This window comes from Vulpes lagopus, chromosome 2 (assembly GCF_018345385.1).
Source record: "Vulpes lagopus strain Blue_001 chromosome 2, ASM1834538v1, whole genome shotgun sequence".
Classification (NCBI taxonomy): domain Eukaryota; kingdom Metazoa; phylum Chordata; class Mammalia; order Carnivora; family Canidae; genus Vulpes; species Vulpes lagopus.
In genome coordinates, this window is record NC_054825.1 from 10,467,050 (window position 1) to 10,483,712 (window position 16,663).

The 16,663-nt window shown below is 35.6% G+C and overlaps 1 protein-coding gene across 1 annotated transcript in view; it reads right to left on the reverse strand.

The window, feature by feature from the left end:
* Positions 1-16,663, reverse strand: part of WDR11 (WD repeat domain 11) — a 58,860-nt gene that overhangs the window by 19,004 nt on the left and 23,193 nt on the right. The window contains exons 12-16 of the mRNA XM_041745262.1: positions 12,417-12,523; positions 10,349-10,424; positions 6,316-6,424; positions 4,478-4,602; positions 3,644-3,791 (exon numbers count right to left, since the gene is read on the reverse strand). Coding sequence (XP_041601196.1) covers positions 3,644-3,791; positions 4,478-4,602; positions 6,316-6,424; positions 10,349-10,424; positions 12,417-12,523 — 565 coding nt within the window. The remainder of the gene's footprint in view (positions 1-3,643; positions 3,792-4,477; positions 4,603-6,315; positions 6,425-10,348; positions 10,425-12,416; positions 12,524-16,663) is intronic.

Genomic DNA, 16,663 nt, shown 5'->3' on the forward strand with positions numbered 1-16,663 from the left:
AGTACTACATTGGGCTCCCTGTGAGGAGCCTGCCTCTGTCTCTGCCTCCCTCCCTCTGTGTCTCGCATGAATGAATAAAAATCTTTAAAAAAGATAAAGAAATAAAGGCATGTACACAATCTGAATTCACAGAAAGCTTTGCAAAGAAGGTCCATAGGGAAACCTCAGTGTAAGAATGAAACACTATTGCAATAACTCCAAGGGGTGGGGGAGAACGGAGCTTAGAGCTCTAACAAACCCATGGAGGTAGTGTGACAGAGACCTTAGGAGCCTAGGCTCTAGAGTCAGTTGCCAGGGCTCAAATCTGAGTTTCATCACATATGTTGTGTGGCTTGTGGCACATTTACCTAATCTTCCTGCATCTCTCGGATTTATCATCAAAAAAGTATGTTAAGCTCATGAAAGGTAAGGAGCTCCTAATAGTATTAATAAATTTATACAGGAAAGGGCTCAAAACAATGCTGGCTACACAGTAGTCAATACATGTTTGCTATTAAAAAATATCACTGCTCAATTATTTCTCAATTATTTCTCTACTTATTAAAAGAAATCTTGTTTTTTTTTTTTTTTTGCATTTATAGAACCAAATAAAAATAAAAATTTACATGCTTAGTTCTCAAGCTACCCATGGCAGGAAAGCTCAAGGTTGGCCAAACTGACTATTATAAACTGGCCCATACATCAAATACTGCATAAATCCTAATGGTAGTCAAGAAATAAAAGAAAAAAACCTGAATTAAAAATGAGTATTTTAAAGAATTCAATGATAAAAATCTTAGAAAGCTATGTTAAATAAATAGAATTCTGTATGATATGAAGCCACACTTCAAGATCTTATTTCTTGACATCATTAATAGAATGTTTAAAAATTTGCCTTCAAGTTTACTTTTTCTAGTCTTAAAAACTTTCACATTTTATAATCTTACTTTCTACCTTCTAAAAATCAAAATATTAAAGTTTAAATAAGCTCAGAAATCAGCTTAGAATTATAAGTGACATATTCATACAACTATATAATTAAGCAATCCAGATCTTTCTACCTAAGAGTTGATGGTATACAGGCCATATGCAGATACCAAGGTGCTTTCAGAGAATGTGGCATAAAGTTGCTCTGTGGCTCCGACAATCTGGAGAGAGCCAAGACTAAAACTCAATAGAGTATTATTTGTTGACACTGTTACGTTCCTGTATATAAAATATGATGTTCAAAAGATCAGAAGTAAGGCTGACAGCAAAGCAGAAATATTCATTCTCTCCCACTATTTCAGTTTTCTGAATAAAAGCAGTCAACTACTTAAAATATGTCAAACTTTCCTCTTCTTTTTACCATTTTTATACATTCTATAGTTTGTGGGCCAAAAATCGAAAGAGGGAAAGTTTCAACTCAAAGCAAATGTAAAGTATTAAACATTTGAGAAGAGGGTAAGATAAATATTGGATTAAAATAGGCAAACAAAACCTATGCCTATGTATCTATATAGATCAGTCCCTAGAAAATATTTAAGTTACAGAAAATAAAAACAATGAATCAAAGCCAATTCTTCACGTATTATACAGCAGTTGCTCAAATCCCTTTCCCTAAAACCAATCTGCTCTAAAATATGTGCTAATTTCACTGGAGGCTGGATCTGTATCAGACTGGTCTCTCCCTGAGAAAGTTCCTTCCAGCTGTGGAATAAAAGGATCTGGCAGGCAAGTAGAGACTTCGGACCTCCATAAAAAGAAAAAAAAAAATCTTAAAAACTGTGAGGCACAATTGCCATCCTGAAAGAAAATCTTATAAAAAGGAAAACTAGGGTCTAATGCCCAAAAGTTTTAAACTTTTTCTGGGGTAAGGAGGAACTGGCATCTCAAAAAATTACTGGATTGTGTCTATATCCTAATCCCAAGTGTGAAGTGATCAGAGACAGACAGCTGCCTGTGAATGGCAAGAAAAGAGTTCAGAAGGGGCCTTCTCTGGGGTTCTAGAGGAGGAACTCTGAATTATTAAGACAGCAAACTGATTTTCCAAAGGACAGCTACATAATACTGCAACTCTATGTCTGCTTAGTTTTTTCTTTCTATACATTTAGTTACTTTTCCTATTGTGATCAAATACCAACCTTTCACATTTGCATTACTTTCACCTTTTCAAACTAGTGACAATTAAAGAAAGTTCAAAACAGACATTACTAAGTATCAGGTATGACTTGTTCTATGTAATAGTAAAAATGAAACTGGTTTGAAAAGTACTTTCACATGTTAGTTTCCATTTTTAGCAGAGAAGGTTGTTTGATGGCCTCACCTCTTCTCACATTGTTTCTAAGGAAGACATGGCAGCAGCCAGTCTCTAAGAGACTCCACTGATCCTGCCTTGTGGTTTTTATGTGCCCTGGCAGTCACCTCCCACAACGATCAGGACTGACTCGTGAACCATCAGCACACTGAGGAAATGACAGTGTGATTTCTCAAACTAGGTCCTAAAAGACATCGCAGCTTTCTTTGTGTTCTCTCTTGGATCAGTTGCACTGAGGGAGCCAGCTGCCACGTGGGTGAGGACACTCAGACAGCCCTAGGGAGATGTCCCTGTGAGAAAGAACTGAGGCCAGTCATCAATAGCCAGCATTACTTTGCAATGGCCATGTGAGTTAGCCATCCTGGCTAACTTAGCCGCCATCCTGACTGCAACCTGTAAGACTCTGAGCCACCTGTAAAATATAGGGCTTGGCATTCAACTAAAACAGTCTATTTTTTATTTATTTTTTAAATATTTTATTTATTTATTTGAGAGAGAGTAAGAAAGAGAGAGCGAGAGAGCGAGCACACTAGCAGAGGGAAAAGCAGAGGGAAAAGGAGAAGCAGACTCCCTACTGAGCAGGGAGCCCAATGCAGGGCTTGATCAGGGGACTCCAGGATCATGACCTGAGAAGGCAGACACCCAACTGACTGAGCCATGCAGACATTCCTAAAACAGTCTATTTTTATGTAACAATTTTAAGTAAATAGATATATTTCATGAAATCATTTCATGCCTCCACTTAACCATTACAGCAGTATTAGTTAACAAAAACACTTATCTATCTTTTAAAAACACTTTCTTATCTATCTTTTCATGCAACCTATGAAATGCATATGGACACAAATTACAAACTATAGAACCTCAGAGGATTTCAGAAGGTCCTAGGAGGATACATATAAATTAGTAAATATTAATAATGCTATTGCACTTACAACCTGATTACTATTACCCCAAAATGATGCTAGACTGTAAGTCAAATCCTCCAAGTGGAAAGAGGAGAGATACTGGAATCAAACAGACAGACCTGAGTTTACAACTGCCATGTCACTAAGCGGGGTAACACTAGGAAAGTTACTTATTCTCCCTTGGTTTTGTCATAGATAAAATGGAAAGAATTCCTCATGGATTATTAAGGGGATAAAAAATAAGTAGCACATAGTTAGTATTTAATTTAAGTAGTTACAATGTTATTCTCTAGCAATATGGGACAAGTCTAATCAATGAAAATATCTCCTTAAATAGTCAAGTTTATTATTTAAAGTTTCATGAAAGAGCTTCACAACTTAACTATGGCTTCAGTGGATATGGAATCAACAAAACCTCTGATAAACTCTTCACGAAGATGTAATCAAGAGCTGGACTCACATCTGGTGGAATCCGAGCACTATCTTTCACTGAGTTTCCTTCCACTGTGAGATGATAAACTTGGCCATCATTATCGGTAAACACAAAATGCTCCCGGGCAGAGATGTTCTGACTGAGTTCAGATTTACTTTCTGCCTCCTGCAACAAGCTTTGGAAGAGAGAGGAATAAGGTAAAGCTATTTCTTTTTCCTAGAGTGACACACACATTAATTAATTTGTCCCAAATACAGATATACAGATGCATTAACAGGAAGTCCAAAACTATCTGCCAAAATAAAAAGCACTGACACTAATCTTTGCTCAGTTAAGAATAGGAAAACACAAATTACTCCCAACAGGTTATTTACCCCATACAGAGGAATGTAGTCATCTAGACTTTACACGAGAAATTTGTTCACTGTTTCTGTTACAGAAAGAGGCCTTATCTTGACCATTCTCTCTGAGGTTTTTTTTATTTCTAAAATTGGTGGGGATGGAGATGCAGACAGTCCCTAAATCTAGCATTCTCTATATATTTTCTTTGGTGCATATATAAATGACAATATGAACTATCCAGATGTTCATGCTAAATTCATTTGGACTTCAGAAGCTGAAGTTTAGGGCACAGAAGGGTAGTGAGAATGATCACAATCGCTAATGGATACTGGCATATGGATACTACTGTATGTGTTATTGACTACACTAAGCAATGAAATAATAAAATTAACTCTTCAGTCTTCCAAGTATGCACTGAAATACAAGAGAGTACAATAGATGCCTTTGGACGACACTTGTCAAGTTCCCTACCACGACACTGGTTATCACAAATGACAGGCAGGGAACAGCACTCTGCACCTGATCACGGAAGACTCCACAATGCTCAGCTCTGTGTCTGAGACCACGGTCTGGCGGGCCATGGCCTCTCGGGTAGCCAACTGTTTCTTTCTCAGGCTCTTCAAGTTGTGAGATGGGGACCATTCCTGAGAAGCAAAGACGGACACACCTATAAGTGCTCAGTTTACTTCAATCAAACAATCTTTCTGGAACAGTTGGGCATCACTTTTTACTGCACATGAATTCACAATTTGTTCTTAGGTATTATCTATTTATAGAAAGGCTGAATGAATGCATTCTAATTAGTGCTTAAGGCATATTTTAATAATCTACCCTCTACCTCTAATCTTTAATGAGAGCTTAAGGTAGAAGAGTTTAATGGCAAACTTCCAAAAGGTCTAACTCTGATGCCTTCTTTTTTTACAAAATGAAAATAATAAATACAATTATGATATCTTCTCTTCCCTACTTCTAGCGCTCCCCCGTAAATACATAGGGTGAGATGCTTATGTTCCTCCAATATGGTCCATTGTCATCAACAGATCTACCTCAAATCTCTTATTTATTCTTTTATATTCCCACCTATTTTAATGCATTCAATCCAATAATCTCTCATATGCATCAATTCTTCACAGATAGTTATTTCACACATGTGTATTCACAACTTACATAATAGGAATCACATCCCACCCTGTTCCTAAACTCTTTTCATTGAGTACAACATAAGTCCCATAAGTCCCATCTCTGCTGTTTCTGTAAGCTACCCAGTACTCCACGAGTGCATCCATCCACTTTTAGTCTCTCTGTTCTCCCAGCAGAGAACACCTTGACCGCGTCTGACCTCTCTGACAAACAACACTGCAGTCTATATCTTCAGAGAAGCTCCTTTGTGATCAGGGGCTGCAAAGTCTGTTTGTCCAGGGGGGCTGTCAGTCTGCTCTGCAGAGTACCTCACTGGTCTGCATTCCTACCAGCAGTGGGTAACGATTCCTGCAACCTACTACACCCACAACTGATGCTATCTGGCTCCCCAGTTTTCGTTAGTTTAAAAGTTATACCATGGTTAGTTTATTTTGCCCATCTCTAAAAACTGATGACTTTGAACATTTCTTCATATGCCCATTGGCCTTTTAGGTTTCTCCTAAGTGAACTGCTCACGTACTTTGGCCCTCTTTCCACTGGTGTTCCTGTCTTTTCAAGTGCCTGTAAGCCTAGCCCTCTACAAGGATTAGTTAGTCCTTTGCTGGTTTTAGATATTGGTAAATTTCTTTTTCCAACTTGTCCTTTCTATTTAACTTTGACACTGGTGTCCTTCATTGGATAGAGAGCATCAATCTTGATGTAATTAAATGCATTTTTCTTTTTTTGCCTTTTGGTTTGAGCTCCTGACGTCCTTTTCTGCCCCCCAAACAGAAAAATATTCTTCTATTTTTGACTATGAATTTGATAGAATACATTTTTACATTTAGGTCTCTAATCCCATAGAGCCTACCTCTAAATATGGTATTAGGTAGAGATCCAGTATTTTTCTCCATAAAGTGAGACCATTTTCCCAATGCTGTCCTCCTCTTTTTTTAAGGCTGAGTTAGCTACTATGACCTTTTATTCTTTCACAGATCTCTTTATCATGTTCTTCAAAATATCTGAATAAAACTTTAATTGGAACTGCACTAATGCTATATTAGCTTAATCAATCCAAGAAAATAAGAGTTATCTCCATGGACTTAGATCATCCTCTCTAAACACACATTTTTAACAAGAAAATACATTAACAGTAATGATTTCAATTCAGGCTAAAGAAAAATATTGACCACATATACAATATGCCTGGATAAACTAGTTTTTCAATTGTAACTTACCAAAGCAGTTATTGCAGGGAAGTTTTTGGACATTTCTCTAAGAATGGTACAAGTCCTAACATCCCATAACTCCAGGGGTTTATCTTTGAATACAACTGCCAAATACTGCCTAAAATAAACAAAATTACTAAAAGTTTTGCAAAACTTTTCACCGTAAGTAATACAAATAAAAGGTTGAGTAAATCAGAAAAGTCATATAAATTAACATTAGTTCTCATCATTAATAGTTATTAAGAAGGTAAAGCCCTAAGATGACCTTAGATAGCCACATAGCCATAATTAAGCAAGGAGCCCAGGTCAGAAGAAAGAATGAAGAAAGGCACAAGTTCACATTTTACCAATTTACCAATTTATGGTAACTCTCCCAAGGCTTAATTTTCTCATACATGACATGAGAATATTACCACCTATCCCAATGAATTGGTATGCAGGGTTATGGTAAAAATTAAATGAAAAAGTAAAGGTTTTCACAAAGTTTCTATCATGCTAGCACTGAGAAAATGTCACAGAGCAGGAAGATCCTTATACTCAGTATCAAAGCACTTAGGTTCTCTTGCTCAGGACAAAGTTTGCCACTTGATAATTTTGTAGCCTCAGATAAACCATGTACTCTTTTTGAGATTTATTTATTTATGTATGTATGTATGTATGTAGGTAGGTATTTATTTATTTTAAGATGTTATTTACTTATTCATGAGAGACACAGAGAGAGAAGCAGAGACACAGGGAGTCCTTGAGGGGAGCCTGATGTGGGACTCCGGGACCACACCCTGGGCTGAAGGCAGATGGTCAATCACTAAGTCACCCAGGGGTCTCTTTGAGTTTTATTCTACTTATCTTTATAATGATGTTAATAACATCTGTCTTACCCCCCCTCACTAAATGCTAAAAAGGGAGGAGAGAGGATAGCACACATGGAAGGATTTTATACACCCTTACGGATTACACAAAGGCAATATAATATGTTACATTTTTTATTATATCTAACATGAAGCCATCTAATGGCTTATATGTAGAATCTGGTGAATGCTACAAAGATTAACTATGAAAGAGGAGATTTATTTTGACAACTAGGCAATGGCATTCTAGGCAGTGTAACAAATGTGACAAATGGCCAAGATAAGAAAGGACACAGAGTGGGGGGGAACATACTACCTGACATGAAGGGCATGCAAGAGCAATCATCATGAGAAAGAAGATCAAAATGTGAATTTTGGATCACATTATTAAAGACCTAAAACACCCAAATATGCCATGCTAGGTTATATACAGATTTATTCTACAGAGTATAGTGGATCATAGAAGGTTTTAAAGTAGTGGGGGATAATGTGATTTGTTTTAGATGTATTAATTTAGCAGGCATATGAGAGTCAAGAATGACTGGAAACAGAAGAGACTGGAGTCCATATAGTGCAACAGAGCAATTAAACTCTCTAATCTCAGAATTCTTACATTTTTAAAAATTATTAAGGACCTCCCCCAAAGAACTTTTGTTTATGTGGTTTATAACAACTGACATTTTGCATATTAGAAACTAAGTCTAAAAAATTAGAAACTATCCTTATTAATTCATTTTAAATTTAAAAACAGAAAATAACTAGCAAGATGGTAGATTTAAACATAAACCACAATGATAATTACGTTCAATATGAATAATTTAAACACTGCAATTTGAACCATAGATAACCAAATAGAAAAAGAAGCCCCAACCAGATGCTTTCTAGAAGATATCAACTTTAACTATAAAGAAAGACATAGATAAGACACAAGTAAAAGGTAAGAAAAAGATACACTATGCAAACATTAATCAAAAGAAAGCTTAAGTGGCTATATAAATCAGACAAATCTGACTTACTTCTGAATAAAAGAATAGTACCAAAAATAAAGAGGGTATTTCACAATGATAAAGAAATCAGTCAAGAGGAGATAACAATACCAGATATGTATGTAACTAATAACAGAGCTTTAAAATCCCAAAAGCAAGAACATGAGCTCTTCAAAAGAGAAATAAATGCAAAACAATGTTTATTTCAACACTCACCTGTCAGTAATAGACAGAAAAGCAGGCAGAAAATCAGTATGAATATGAAACCTAAATAACTACCAACCAATATGAACTGACATTTATGGATTATTCTAATCAATGAGAGCAGAAAACACAATCTTCAAAAGTGCAATATGGAACATTCACTAAGACCGTAGTCTGGGCCATATAACAACCACATTAAATTTAAAAGAACTAAAGTAATATAAAATGTGCTCTCTGATTCTAATGGAAACCATGAATTAACAGAAAGATATCTGAAGAACCCCTAAATATTCTGAAATTAAATAATGTATCTATAAATATCCTATGGAAATTGATTGGTAGTTATGATTCCCAAAACCAGACAAAGATATTATATGAAAACTAGATCAATATGCTTCATGAGCACAGATGTAATAAAATATTAGCAAGTCAAATCCAGTAATATACCATGACCGAGAAGAATTTATGCCAGGGATATAAAGTTGGTTTAACAAAAAAATCAATGTAATTCACCATATTAGCTGATTTAAAACAAAATCCCTCATTATGATGATGTCCCTAAATGCAGAAAAATCATCTGACAAAATCCATCACCTACTCAATGATACAAAGTTTTAGTAAACTAGGAATAGAAAACTTCCTCAATGTAATAAAGGTCACCTACAAAAAATCTATAACTAACATATTTAATGTTGAAAGACTGAACACTTTTGCCTTAAGATCCAGAAACAGAACAAAGATGTCAGCTCTCGTCATTCTATCCTACATTGTACTGGGAGTCCTACTCATTACAGTAAAGCAAGGAGGAAAAAAAAGCCCATAGTCCAGAAAACAGAGATGTAGCTGAGTCATTACTGGCAAACAACATGGAATGTCTATATAGAAAAAACTAAAGAACCAACTAAAAAGCTACTAGAAATAATAATTAAGTTAGAATGGTCACGAAGTCAATATTAAAAAATTAACTATTTCACTATGCCAGTAATGAATAATTGGTAACTGAAATTAAAAAGAGAAAAAAATACATGTATAATAGTATTGAAGAAAAAAAAATTAGCAAATGATGTGTAACACTTTAAGACTGACAACTAAGAAATAAGTGGAGAGATACACCATGTTCATGAATCACAGAACTTATTAGGATATCAACTCTTTCCCACATTGATCTTTGGATTAAGTGCAATCATTCATTCATTCATTCATTCATTCATTCATTAATTTATGATAGTCACAGAGAGAGAGAGAGAGGCAGAGACACAGGCAGAGGGAGAAGCAGGCTCCATGCACCGGGAGCCCGACGTGGGATTCGATCCCGGGTCTCCAGGATCGCGCCCTGGGCCAAAGGCAGGCGCTAAACCGCTGCGCCACCCAGGGATCCCTGGATTAAGTGCAATCTCAATCAAAATCCCAGGAAGCTTTTTTGGTAACACTGATAAGCTGATTCTAAAATTTATGTGGAAATACAAAGATTCCAGAAAAGCTAAAGAAATTTGGAAAACTATTTTAAAGAGCTTACTCCTCCTTTCTTTGTTCTTCTGATTGGTCTTCATTCAGTCTCTATGTTTAATAGTCTTACTTTACATGTATTTCCCTTGGAATGAAAAACTCAAAACTTACTGAAATTTAAATAGGTCTAAATTATAAACAAAGAAAATCAGTTCTTTGACTCAAGAAACCCATGTTGGGATAGAAATGCATAAGAATTTCATTAGGTGACAAATAACATTTTCCTTGTGGGTGACAGGCATTTAGATCAATATAGCTATAGGAGAAAAAATAGGATTACTGGTTTTACCAATCAAATGAGATATTAAGATTCACAGAAAAGTTATGTTTTTAAGTAGAAATTAAAAGTAATAGTTTAATTAATTTTGATTTACTATCACTAAGAAACTCTATATGCATTCCAGCATATTCTCATTCTTAAAGATTAAAAAAAAAATCTTTAAGATCCCATTGTGATAACACCACAGATTTTTTTTTTTTTTTTTGGCTCACACTTACTTTAAATGAGATACTTTAATCATTTCGATGGGTGACTCATCATTGCCTCGTTCACCGCGAAAAGCAATGCTCCTACCTTTAATTGAAAATATTAAAGAAAACGTGAAATATCAGATGAAACAGGTAAGACAAAAAGCTATACACACCAACAGAATCTGATCAGTGCTTCCTCTATTCTCCCACTTACTTCTACACTGTTTCAAGTAATCTAAATTCAAAATGTATTTCAAAAAAGTATTACAAGTTAAAGATCAAGAATATATTACTTGTATTCACTTATCTATCTTATAAAAAAGTATTTTCCTTTGTTACAGTTTCTTGAATACTTTCAGTGGTTTCTTTCAAATAAATAGTTATATTTTAGAAATTCAAAATTATCAATTTCCGAAGTTTCAATCCATCTACGGTAAAGGAACAGCCTACTGTAAAATACAACAGGTTTGTGTATTTAGACTATTATATATAATATCTATTATTTAGATCTATTATATCTAAAGTAATATGAACACTCCCAGGTTCACAAATACTAACCAGTGGAAAAAACACTCTTTAAACAGGTATTTAAGATTTCCTGTCCCATGTACAAAATGCTCAACTAAAACACTTTGACCTGTTTCTTACTGAAAGGTTCTTTACACACTGGAACTGGGGAATGATAAGAATTAGTTAACTGTCAGAGAAGCTAAATGGTTTTCTGTAATTAGAAAATGCAAATTCTACTCTATGTCTGAACAAATACATTTTAATAACTTTTCCTGCATTTTTATTTACATTAAACAAAAGAGAGCACGCTCAATTCAGACAACTGAGTGCCTGCATGCCTCTCTGCTCCTCAGTGCTGTCAAATGGGACTCCTGTTCTTATTTGCCAAACAAACACCCACATCCTTTCCTAACTCTGCTGGTCTGCTGCTCTTCTTAGAAGACAAGGCTAGAAAGTCTATTATCTATGAACTCAAATACCCCACCTAAGCAAGTTAGTACCTATGACTTAAATTTTAAAACTTATTGCTCAAAAATAAGTCTGGGAAAGATTTTAAGTTATCTAACAGTCCTGAGCTAACTGGAAAAAATGATAGGCTTTTTTTTTTTTTTTTTTTTTTTTTAAGTGAATGATACTAGAAAACAGCATTTTGCCCCTGGGCTGTCATGTAATTAGAGAGACCCCAATCTAGGGGCAGGGGCTACTGGGCATGTCATTGCCAATGAGACCAGAACTACACTGGACTGATTACAGACAGTGGGGCTAATTCCTTGAGGTTTAGTAACATACCCATACCCAGAGAAGTAAAAACACCCATTATCTTGGAAATACATATTGAGAATATACTCGATTTGCTACACACATGTGCACACACATACACATATATATATATATATCTTAGAATTCAAACTGTTTACATATATCCTTATTGCTAGACCATTTTAAAGAAACTCACTATAATTTTGTTCAGAATTCTATTTGAAATCATCCATGTGTCATAAAATAATTTGAAACTCTCACCTTATTCTACGTTCAAGTTCTTCATTTTGAAACTCATTGGGTTGTAGGTTTTTAAACAAATTCTGAGCAAGTTACTTAACTGGAATGCTTCCTTTTGTAAAGTCTTTAAACTCTCAAATTTCTCTACTCAGTCAGCCTCAGACTGTCAAAAGTCTTAAATTTGAACATTTAAAAACAAAGTCTTACTTATAAATTTATAAAGGTTTTCCTGTAAAGGCCAAAAGTTTTAGAAGAGAATTTAAGAAAGCCTACTACAAAGATTTATTTTAAAACCGTACTTTTGGTCACCTAACAATGTACTTAAAGGTAGAACTGGTAACATATGTAATTATAAATCTGTCTGTTCAGGCTAATGGTACTCCATTTACCATATACTTGTATTAACACAATTTGCATACAACAACGATAAGCCTTTCCAGGGTAATTATTACAGAACAACAACAAAATGAATGTATAAATAGGATATAAGAAAAAACTCCCAAGCTGAAAGAAAGTTTATAAATAACAACATCTTTGATCAATATGCAAACCATTTTCAAACTTTTAATAGTCTAAATACACAAACCTGTTGGAAGATCAACCAGCTGAAGTTCATTTCTCACTAATCCCATATTGTTTGGTGTTGAAGTAGCAAAGGAAAGAAAACCAGTCAAACTTGTCCATTCAATACCCCTAAAATGAGAAATTAAATAAAATTTAGTCAAATAACCTTTTTTGTTTGCACAACTTACTTGAAAAATAAGTTTTTCCTAAGACCTAAATTTTATTATACAAGCTAATTAAGAATATTAACATGACCTTTCATTTGAGACTAAATTACCATACATTTCCAATATATATATGAAATTATTTCAAATTAAAACTTAATCTCCAAATATAATGGTGAGATAGTTTAGTTACCTGGATTCATAGCAGCATTAAAATGACTATCAAAATCTGGCAAAGGAGAGTCACACAACACAGTAGTGTCTGAGAATTCCACTGCTTAAGAAACAGTGGTGTGGAAATATTCCGAGCCAGACTGCTTAAAGTTGAGTACACTGAGGAATTTATCAAACTTCTTAAGTTGATTAGGAGGCAGAAATTCCTGTAGTAAAAAATTCGAACTGAGCTACCAGATTTGGAAGTGGCTGACAGTTCCAAATGGTGTATTAATTAGAGAAAAGCACAAATGAAAAATCTCAAAGAAATGATGACAAGACTCCAAGCAACCTATCCACCAAATGCCTGCGAGTCTCCTTTATGAGGACTGGTAACAAGTGAGTCTGCAGTTTCTTGCACTGACGTTAAGAACAGAGTATTACCACCATGGCTTGCAGAGAATGGAAGCCAGTGGTAGTGATGGGGGGTGGGGGGGATAGGGTGTGGCAGAGAGGGAGCACAGGTTAAATGGACCATCAGAGTCATGAGGAGAAACACTATTCTATTGCCCCACCTTGCTTACAAGGTAATAGAGGCTAGTTGAGAGGGAAAGTCCAAACCTTTGCTCTACATGTCACTGCCCATCAGATTTTATGGAACAACCATTTTTAACAACATATTGTCTATGGCTACTTTCATATCATAATGGCTGATCTGAGTAATTTTGACAGAAATTTTATGGCCTGCGAAGTCTAAAATATTTATTATCTCGTCCTTTACAGAAAATGTTTGTTAACCCCTGACCTAGTTTATCCACATTTACTTCAATTTAAAAGCTATTGCTAGATAGCATTAAATACTGCTCTGCACATGCCCCTCATTTGCCCAAGAAGATATGCTGGCTTCCTGCATCATATCCAAACTCACATGTGACTTTCAAGTCCATCCGGTTGTCTGCCTCACCCTACCTAACCAAATTTACCTCTTAATCCTCTGAACCTTGTCCACTATTAATACTAGAGTAACTTTCCTCACTTATCCCTGTGTACCTGCCTACTTGTCTTTTCTCAGAGGGGCAAAGATGATCTCAAAGGAACTGAAAATAGTATTTGTTAGAGAAGGGAATTGCTATAGTTATCAAGGATTATAATTCTCTTGGTGTAAAGTTGTGTTGAAACACTCAGATTAGGCTGCTTGAAACTGAGTACTCTTAAGAATTTCCATGTCCGGAGTGATCTCTCTTCTTCCCTCTTCAAATATACTGGCTCCAGCAGTTGCAGGCTCTGCGCTCTCCCTACATCTGTCCCCTTATCTGCTATTACTGCAGGAGTAACACTGTGTACATAAAGAAATTCTGGCACACAGGAAGAGCTGCATGTACTAGCAATTACTATCATCATCATCATTCTAATTTCAAGATCCCACTCAAGCCCTATTTTTGCAATGAGGCCTCCTCATTTACTGAACTTGAACCACATCGATAATGAATACAATATATATCTGATGAAAAATTATTCACTGAAAAGACCCTTTGTCTCTTGTTTCTCTTTCCTTCCCCCAGCATGTAACAGTACTGAGTTTTCTACTCAGAGTGAACAAAAAAAGTGAAAAATCACTTTGAACTTATGGTGCATTCTACATAAGTCTGGTAGCATCAATCAGATCTGTTTACCCATAGAAACCAAAGACATACTCTCCAAGGCTTATTGCTGGCAATCTGAGCACCTATGCTCCAGTGTGGTAATGCCACAATCTCTGGACACTAAGAATCCCATTCCACCCATTCTCCATTCATTATTTTTTAAATGTGTCTGTAAAGTACCCAGTGTATACCCGTGACTACACTAGGCAGCAGAAGTATCACTGTGAATGAGAGGTTTGCCTGCTATCCTTCTGGAACTTATGATTTAACAGAAAAAAGACACTACACAAGTGGATTCTGGACTCCCTATTACAAAATACAGTGGTACAGAGTTCAATATGCTTGTAAGAGTCCCACAAAATCTGGTCTTGAGGGCCCACTGAGACCCAAAGGGAAAATAGGGTGTTGCCTGAACAACAAGAGGAAACTGTGACTGGCTGAGAAACACAGCAATGGGTTGTACTACTCTCTTTGAAGGGAAGTACCACAATAAATGCTGCTGGATTAAAAGAATGATGTCTATGGAAAGTCTAGCACTCCTCCATATGGTTATTAGTGTCATACACATTCAGCCTCCTTTCCCCACTGCTTCTAAGACAAAGACATCCCAGTGTTGAGGACAGAACAGAACATGGAATGGCTGCTTATTTGTAATGTAGCACTATGAGTATGTTACCTTTGAGCTGATTCCAGCAGCTGCTTTTATATCTGACTCCAACTGATCAACATGAAGAAAATAAATATCAAGTTGGGACTTCAAAGAGGATTAAATAAGGACAGGATTATGTCTTAACAGAAAGGAATGAAACCTCTTGTCAAACTCAGCAAGCACCATGCTGCTCTCAGGATTAGAAAGCTATTGTCTGGGTTCAACCACATACTGAGCTCTTTATAAAAACTCCTAAGAACAGCAGCTCATTTTCTGACTTGGTCTAGGATTGTTCTGTTGGGTTCTGAATGAATGAACAACTGTAACCGTAGACTCTGTCAACAGGTGTCTGAGGTTCTGACTCCCATAGGTTTCCAAGTCAGGCCTGTTGACTTCAACTGGGGCTGCTGCACAGGCTACTTTCCAACCCTGGGTGCTGCGAGGAGCGCTCACCTCTTGGAAGGCCTTGCAGTTATACAATTCTATGAAACTAACTTTTGGCAATTTATAGACAAAATGGAAATTATTTTACTTTGCACAAATCACTCCACTTCCTCAAAGCAATACTGAGCCAGTCAATGTTCTGACATCCACATAAACTGCTGTTATAGTTAAGTTTTGACACTGAAAATAGTATCATGCTATATTATTGTAAATTTAGCCTACTGAACAAAGATACAAACTAATTATCTAGAAAAAAATCTAATAATCTAAGAAAACCTACATATACATTTACTCCTAGGTATCTTCCACTGGATTATAAGCATCAGAGGATTTGTTTATATGAATACAAAAGATGCTCAATACGAATCTGTAATGCATAACTGGCTCAAACATCATGATTTTAAAAACCCACAGACAAAACTATCTGGAGTTAGGCAGTTCCTGCCCATGCGTATGCATAAAATTCAAGTATGTTAGAGTAAGTGTTTTTTAAAAACACATTTAGTATCTAGTAAAAATAACTTTAAAAAGTTGGCCTTATATTTGACAATGAATATCTAGAATGTGTTGGGTGTATTGCTAATAAGTTCAGCAATTTTTACAACACATCTGTGAAATTTTCATAATGGCTTTTAATTGTAATACTATAATTGCATTAACTGAAACACAAAAATGTCAGGATTTTACCATCCTCCTGGGCATCATCACTGAATATAAAATGTGAATTATCTTCAAAATGGCAATTAAGAGGGAAAATTCAGATAAAATAATGGAACACATTTGTGTGAATCATTCACAACATCAGCCTGAGTAGCATATCCATTATTTGGTATCCCAAGTAAAACTGTAATTTCAAGTATTACTCAATAACAAATATTATTACAGCATGTGAAAGTCATGTATTTAGTGACATCTATCATCTGAATGATCTAGGAAAACATCTTATTTAAATCTAATAGCTTGCTGATAAACTGGCTATTGTGTCTTTATTAAAAGATCTGTGTTCAGAAAAAGTGAAGATGTACTTCATTTTCCAGAAGCAGGTATAAATTCTTAGCATGAATCCTGGCTCAGTCAACATTTTCATCTTTTTGCCAAATGTGCCCTACATGCATTTTTTTAGCTGGAGACACAGCACATGTACTCTAAGTATAAAGGTCAAGTTGGAAGCCTGAAAGGCCCAGTTTAAATTTCACAGATTATAAAACTGAGTTTC